This window comes from Bison bison, unplaced genomic scaffold (genome assembly GCF_000754665.1).
Source record: "Bison bison bison isolate TAMUID 2011002044 unplaced genomic scaffold, Bison_UMD1.0 scf7180017864491, whole genome shotgun sequence".
NCBI classification, from domain to species: domain Eukaryota; kingdom Metazoa; phylum Chordata; class Mammalia; order Artiodactyla; family Bovidae; genus Bison; species Bison bison.
In genome coordinates, this window is record NW_011495050.1 from 14,837,197 (window position 1) to 14,845,804 (window position 8,608).

At 38.4% G+C, this 8,608-nt stretch overlaps 1 protein-coding gene across 1 annotated transcript in view; it reads left to right on the forward strand.

Moving 5' to 3' along the window:
* Window positions 1-8,608, forward strand: part of ANGPT1 (angiopoietin 1) — a 299,772-nt gene that overhangs the window by 197,540 nt on the left and 93,624 nt on the right. The window contains exon 3 of the mRNA XM_010863464.1: window positions 1,946-2,067. Within this exon, the coding sequence (XP_010861766.1) occupies window positions 1,946-2,067 (122 nt within the window). The remainder of the gene's footprint in view (window positions 1-1,945; window positions 2,068-8,608) is intronic.

The following is an 8,608-nucleotide window of genomic DNA, read 5'->3' on the forward strand; positions in this document are numbered from 1 at the left end:
CATGAAGACCAAATTCTGTCCTCTGTAAAATGAAAATTTTGGTATTTGAGAATATTAGGAAGTATGATCAGAGACTACAGAGAATAAAGGAGAAAACAGATTTTAATGGCATATGATATGCTTGACTTAATGAGACAATGAATGCATTCATTCAATAAATATTGAGGGTCCTGTCTATGCCAAGCACTGTCCTAAATCTCACCAAAAAATATAGCTGTTTCATCCCCTAGTTAATTATTTCCTAAATTTTCATTCTTGTTAATAAACAAACAGAAAACTCACCCAAAGATATGTTTCAGTTCAGTTCAGTTCAGTTCAGTTGCTCGTCCTGTCTGACTCTTTGCGACCCCATGAATTGCAGCACGCCAGGCCTCCCTGTCCATCACCAACTCCCAGAGTTCACTCAAATTCACGTCCATGGAGTCGGTGATGCATCCAGCCATCTCATCCTCTGTCATCCCCTTCTCCTCCTGCCCCCAATCCCTCCCAGCATCAGAGTCTTTTCCAATGAGTCAACTGTTCGCATGAGGTGGCCAAAGTACTGGAGTTTCAGCTTTAGCATCATTCCTTCCAAAGAACACTCGGACTGATCTCTTTTAGAATGGACTGGTTGGATCTCCTTGCAGTTCAAGGGACTCTCAAGAGTCTTCTACAACACCACAGTTCAAAAGCATCAATTCTTCAGCGCTCAGCTGTCTTCACAGTCCAACTCTCACATCCATACATGACTACTGGAAAAACCATAGCCTTGACTAGACAGACCTTTGTTGGCAAAGTAATGTCTCTGCTTTTCAAAATGCTATCTAGGTTGGTCGTAACTTTCCTTCCAAGGAGTAAGCGTCTTTCAATTTAATGGCTGCAGTCACCATCTGCAGTGATTTTGGAACCCCTCAAAATAAAGTCCAACACTGTTTCCACTGTTTCCCCATCTATTTGCCATGAAGTGATGGGACCAGATGCCATGACCTTAGTTTTCTGAATGTTGAGCTTTAAGCCAACTTTTTCACTCTCCTCTTTCACTTTCATCAAGAGGCTTTTTAGTTCCTCTTCACTTTCTGCCATAAGGGTGGTGTCATCTGCATATCTGAGGTGATTGGTATTTCTCCTGGCAATCTTGATTCCAGCTTGTGCTTCTTCCAGCCCAGCATTTCTCATGATGTACTCTGCATAGAAGTTAAATAAGCAGGGTGACAATATACAGCCTTGACGTACTCCTTTTGCTATTTGGAACCAGTCTGTTGTTCCATGTCCAGTTCTAACTGTTGCTTCCTGACCTGCATATAGGTTTCTCAGGAGCAGGTCAGGTGGTCTGGTATTCCCATCTCTTTCAGAATTTCCACAGTTTATTGTGATCCACACAGTCAAAGGCTTTTGCCTAGTCAATAAAGCAGAAATAGGTTTTTCTGGAACTCTCTAATGTGATAAGTGTTCAGTAAATTGTGCTCATGAATCTGTCTAAACTGTATCATGAGATGTTTGTACATTTCTAACCAATTTTTGCTAGGTGATGGGACAAGTAAGATATGTTTTACATGCCTATTAGTTATTCTTAGTTATATACAGTACCTAAGACCTTGTAGTAACAATTATCTTATACTTGTAAATATTGGAGATATATATACACACACATATAAGGCAGCTAGCACAGTGGGCTATCCTAGGGATTGTGGTGGTGGTATTTTAGTTGCTAAGTCATGTAGGGATTGAGGACATGAAAATTTAAATATGAAAATGGTTTTAACAACTCAGTTTTCTCATTCAGTTGCAGTTCAGTCTTGAACAAATATAATGTTTGAGACATGTAAAGCATTTTTTAGTAGAATGTAGACCATTTTATTATCCTAGAGAAATAGTATTTGAAAAGAAAACACAGCTAAATAAAAAACCCAAAATAATAATTTTGACTCTTTATGAAGATTTAAAAGTTTTTATCTTTTATCTTAAGGTACTAAATCAAACATCTCGACTTGAAATACAACTGCTGGAGAATTCATTATCAACCTACAAGCTAGAGAAACAACTTCTTCAACAGACAAATGAAATCTTAAAGATTCATGAGAAAAACAGGTGAGGGTTGTTGTATTGCAAAAATATGAACATATGTGCTTATATCCTCCACCTTCTGCCACCTCTTAAGATGGATGTAATTTGAAAAAATACAGAGGCAAATTAATTTTTAATATAAAAATAAATGAGAGTCTAAGGTGACTATAGCAAGTATGGCAAAAATAAGATTAATACTATAGCTTTCACTCTTGAAATATTTGCTTTTTATAACTTTTAACACTAATTTATCTAATATTCTGTTGTTCAAATCTTACTATATCCACAAAAAATAATTCTATGACCAAATTTGGTAACAGAAAATATTAAGTTTCAGTAGAACCAAAATCTATAGTGATAGTGAAAAAAATAGACCCTCTGAAACTCTAAATTGAATTATCACTTTATCTGCCCTCAACCATTTACAGACCTACAAGATGGTTGAATTCAGAGTTCTTGCACTAGAGAGAAGCACATTTTCTTTTCAGAAAATTACTTCCCTATCAAACTGGTTCAAGAGCTGTCTCCCCTCACCCCCCATTTAAGGTCATTAACTCTGAACATAATACATTTCTTTGGTTAGCTCTATAGACAAATTGATAAAAAGGGATTAGATCTGATAGACAGAGTAACTGAAGATCTATGGACAGAGGTTCCTGACATCATACAGGAGGAAGTGATCAAGACCATCCCCAAGGAAAAGAAATGCAAAAAGGCAAAACGGTTGTGTGAAGAGGCCTTACAAATAGCTGAGAAAAGAAGAGAAGCTAAAGGGAAAGGACAAAAGGAAAGATATACCCATTTGAATGCAGAGTTCCAAAGAATAGCAAGGAGAGATAAAGCCTTCCTCAGTGATCAATGCAAAGAAATAGAGGAAACAATAGAATGGGAAAGACTAGAGATCTCTTCAAGAATATTAGAGATACCAAGGGAATATGTCATGCAAAGATGGGCACAATAAAGGACAGAAATGGTATAGACCTAACAGAAGCAGAAGATATTAAGAAGAGGTGGCAAGAATACACAGAAGAACTATACAAAAAAGATCTTGATTACCCAGATAATCATGATGTTGTGATCACTCACCTAGAGCCAGACATCCTGGGATGTGAAGTCAAGTGGGCCTGAGGAAGCATCACTATGAACAAAGCTAGTGGAGGTGATAGAATTCCAGTTGAGCTATTTCAAATCCTAAAAGATGATGCTGTGAAAGTGCTGCACTCAAGATGCCAGCAAATTTGGAAAACTCAGCAGTGGCCACAGGACTGGAAAAGGTCAGTTTTCATTCCAATCCCAAAGAAAGGCAATGCCAAAGAATGTTCAAACTATTGCAAAATTACACTTATCTCACACGATAGCAAAATACTGCTCAAAATTCTCCAAGCCAGGCTTCAACAGTACATGAACTGTGAACTTCCAGGTGTTGAAGCTGGATTTAGAAAAGGCAAAGAAACCAGAGATCAAATTGCCAACATCTGTTGGATCATTGGAAAAATAAGAGAGTTCCAGAAAAATATCTACTTCTGCTTTATAGACTATGCCAAAGCCTTTGACTGTGTGGATCACAACAAACTCTGGAAAATTCTTCAAGAGATGGGAATACCAGACCACCTGACCTGCCTCCTGAGATATCTATATGCAGATCAAGAAGCAACAGTTATAACTGGATATGGAAAAAGAGACTGAGTCCAAATAGGGAAAGGAATATGTCAAGGCTGTATATTGTCCCCCTGCTTATTTAACTTATATGCAGAGTGCATCATGTGAAATGCCAGGCTGGATGAAGCACAAACTGGAATCAAGATTGCTGGAGAAATATCAATAACTTCAGATATGCAAATGATACCACCCTTATGGCAGAAGCAAAGAAGAACTAAAGAGCCTCTTGATGAAAGTGAAAGAGGAAAGTGAAAAAGTTGGCTTAAAACTCAACATTCAGAAAACTAAGATCATGGCATCCGGTCCCATAACTTCACGGTAAATAGATGGGGAAACAATGAAAACAGAGTCAGACTTTATTTTGGGGGGCTCCAAAATCACTGCAGATGGTGATTGCAGCCATGAAATTAAAAGACTCTTGCTCCTTGGAAGAAAACTTATGACCATCGTAGACAACATATTGGAGAAGGCAATTGCATCCCACTCCAGTACTCTTGCCTGGAAAATCCCATGGATGGAGGAGCCTGGTGGGCTGCAGTCCATGGGGTCGCTAAGAGTCGGACATGACTGAGCGACTTCACTTTCACTTTTCACTTTAATGCATTAGAGAAGGAAATGGCAACCCACTCTAGTGTTCTTGCCTGGAGAGCCCCAGGGACGGAGGAGCCTGGTAGGCTGCCGTCTGGGGTCGCACAGAGTTGAACACGACTGAAGTGACTTAGCAGCAGCAGCAGACAGTATATTAAAAAGCAGAGACAGTACTTTGCCAACAGAGGTCCATCTAGTCAAAGCTCTGATTTTTCCAGTAGTCTTGTATGGATGTGAGAGTTGGACTGTAAAAAAAGCTGCGTGCCAAAGAACTGATGCTTTTGAAGTCTAATTAGAGAAGACTCGAGATTTCCTTGGAGAACAAGGAAATCCAGCCAGTCCATCCTAAAGGAAATCAGTCCTGAATATTCATTGGAATAACTGATGCTGAAACTGAAACTTCAATACTTTGACCACCTGATGCTAAGAACTGACTCATTAGAAAAGACCCTGAGGCTGGGAAAGATTGAAGGCAGGAGAAGGAGATGACAGAGGATGAGATGGTTGGATGGCATCACTGACGTGATGGACATGAATTTGAGTAGGCTCCGGGAGTTGTTGATGGACAGAGAAGCCTGGCATGCTGCAGTTGGGATTGCAAAGAATCAAACACAACTGAGCGACTGAATTGACTGAACTGATAGATATATTTTATAAACAATTAATCATCTCAGGTAAGTGAAATGGGTCTTACAGATCTTGCAACCAGGATGATTTATAAACTCATTATTTTGAAATTACTAATATTCATGATGGACAATTCAGTCAAAATGCTGACCTCTGTAAGACAAATATATTTTATACTAACTGTATTTTCTTCTGGATATTTGGACAGCTTGAAGAAGTTTCAGTTCTTATGTATTATTTGATTTAAAGATCATTGTGTTTCTACAAACTAGTTCAATACCGTTGTCTTGGTGGAACAGGAGTTTCCACCATATTCCAAACCAAAAAAACACCTACAATGAACTTCTAGTTCTCCTCTTCACCTTATAGATGAGGAAACAGACTCAGTGGAAGTGAGTGATCTATCCAAGGTCACACGGCTTCCGGTGGCACAACTGGGAACGTAATCCATGTTCTTTGTTCCTAATCCTATCTTTTCCACTATGGCACATTCTCACAATACCGCCTGCAACCTAGAAGGAATTCCCAACTTTATGCTAAGTGTAGACTTTAATGACAATGATTATAATTAAACTTTTACATGAAGAAGATAAACATGACTTTGGTATAGAGTCCAAATGGGGTCACTGCATGCTCTGTGACTTGTATTTCTAAGTTCTACATTCATTTATCTTTGTACTGTGTCATAGGGTAAACTGTGTAACTATAAATAAACTCAATAGGACTTGACCCTGAACTAGTTGCATGATGAAATGTTCTGGAATTGAAAATCCTGTTTAAAAGTACCTCACTGCAGATTCACAGTAACCAGAGACATACATGTGACAGGTATACTTTACTGCACCTATCCCTTGATTTAGGGTCCTACCATGCTTTAACTTTGTTACTAAAAGGACACCTCATTTATAATCATGTTTCAAGATGCTATTGTGAAAGATTTGTCTTTGAATGAAGAAGTAAAATAATGACAGTTTTGCCTTATTTTTAGGTTGTTTTTAGAATTCTATAAATAACACAAATTTACTGTAGAAAATGAGAAATTTCAGAAGAAAATTAAAAACCATGACCCCATCACATTGAGAGAGCTTCATATGTTGCTGTAAAAAAAACATAAATATATTTTCTTAAAAAGTTGTATCATGCTGTACACACTGTTTTGCAGCCTTCTTCGGAGATTCCTCCAGTATAATTCTTAAAAACTACATATTATTTCATTTTATAGATGTATCCTAGGATGGTTTTGATTTATCTCACATTAAGTGTGTTACCACACGTGGTTTCTTTGTTTAAAAAGAAAGTCATCAACATGAATTTAAGCTATTCAGTCCTCCACCTGCTGACATGCATGTCGTCTCTTTGTCCGTATCTAACACTGTAGCTGTCAGGATACTTTAAAGAAACTGGGAAGCCTGAAAGGGCTCACCCTTTCCTACAAAGTGAAATGACTTTCCTAAGTGTCACTTGTACTCAGCTCTTTCCATCTCTCCTTGTCTCTCTCCTCTCTTTCCCTCCCTCCTGCTCAGAGTCATCCTTTCTCTTTTTTCCTTCTTTTTTCAAGATTATAGCAGTTCCATTTTCTAGCAGTACAAGCATTTCAAAATGTATTCAAGGATTTAGGTTTTAGCTTGAAATTCATTTCTGTGCACATGCTGTAAAAAATTTACATGCATTGACCCTCAAGTGTGATGTTGCTGCACATGTGGCTCCTGGGGGTATTTTTCTATCAAAGTGCTGAATCTTCTAGCATTTCTATATCTCTGTAATTAGCTGTGTCTTCTGTTGATGGATCCATGTGTGCAATGGAGTGTTGGTGGGACATCTATTCTTAAACCAAGTATATTCTTCCACAAACCACTTCGAAAAAAAGTGTTTTTCTTTATACAAACCAGAAATACGTATTTGTGATACACAGCATACTTTCCCTGTTATGTTTATTGTTATTATTTATTTTCGTATGTGAAATGGAATTGGAGAAACTCTGCCAAGGTCTTTCTAGAACAACGAAGAAATATGCCCCCCCCCGCCCCCCACCATTTAAGTGGATCAAAGGTCAAGGTCAAGCACAAAGCTGTTTATATATTTTAAAATAGTTTATTGATCATTCCTCCTATTCCTTAAATGAATCTTAATACTCAAATGCAACAAGAAGCTATTTCTGCATCGAAGCATCTCTGAAATGTAAGAACAACATGCCATTAGTTGGCCAGGTCTGGTTTGGATCAGCTAATACACTTTGCAAAGGGGATTATCTAAATTAAGCTTTGCTTCCTCCCCAAGGAATGTCAGAAGTTGTGTCTGGGTGTGTGACTTACTAGTTTTGAGTATGATGGAGCTTCAGCTGCCAAGTCAGTGAGCCCTGCAAAGAGCCCACCACTTCTTTGGCAGAACATGGAGGAATATTTTATAGACAGGATTATACTACACAGTCATGCTGAGAGGTCCTGCTGATCTGCATCCAGACAAACTGACTGCATCAGTTGTAGGATTGAAAATAGAAGGCTGGCCGCATTAGAGTCACTTTTTTCTCCCCTGAATGGTGAAAGGCACAAAGCAGGAGCAGGATTAATGACACTTGCTCTAGTGTTTGTTTACCTAACAGTCTAGAGGGGGGCGACTCCAGGAAGCTTCCAGTTTGCAATTTTTAGAATTTTTTTTTTTTGATTGGATGCTGTCCTAATCTCAATACTTGGTTTTGTTCCTTACCTCAAGGAGATAGCACTTAGAAGTAAGAGATCAGTAGCTGGCTCATATAATTGAAATTATGCAACCAAAAACTCAAGAAATGGGAAGCATTAATATTTACCACAAACACAAGGTTGGTATTGACAAACTGAGAGATGTAATTGTCAACTTGTTTTTTATTGGATTCCTCCAGTATGTTTCCTGCCACTTCTGCTCAAAAAAATAAAAAGAGTAAGACTGGGAAAGATGTCATAATGCAAATTCCTTCAGCTGAATCAAATATGTAACTGCATCTTTTGGTGTAAAGATACGGTCAGCTGACCAGATTTTAAGGTACTTGTTGATCTCTGACTTAATCCCAGTTGTTTCCAAGGTTGGAACACAGCCAAGCAAAAAGAAAAATAAAAAAATCTAGAAGAAATTCTTTGGCCTCACCAGGGTACACAGAAAGAGAAATCAGCTGTGTACTCCATGTGTAGGAAGATGGAACCCTTGAGCTTTCTTGTTCAAACTTGTATCAAATATGCAGAATGAAGGAAACGCTTCAATAAGACTGTTAAAAGTGAAACTACACAAGTGGTGGTCATTCTGACAGTTTCAGAAAAATTCTTTACTGCCTACCTATCTAATATCAGGCAGGTGAACATATGAGCTAGGTGCTTTACCTAACTACTGCTAATACTCCAACTAATCCTCCAAAGTGTTTATCATCATTTTTATTTTATATTAAGTGAGTTGGACTATAAAGAAAGCTGAATGCTGAAGAATTGATGCTTTTGAATTGTGGTGCTGGAGAAGACTCTTGAGAGTCCCTTGGACTGCGAGGAGATCCAACCAGTCCATCCTAAAGGAGATCAGTCCTGGGTGTTCATTGGAAGGACTGATGTTGAAGCTGAAACTACAATATTTTGGCCACCTGATGCTAAGAGCTGACTCATTTGAAAAGACCCTGATGCTGGGAAAAATTGAGGGCAGAAGGAGAAGGGGATGACAGAGGATGAGATGAGAG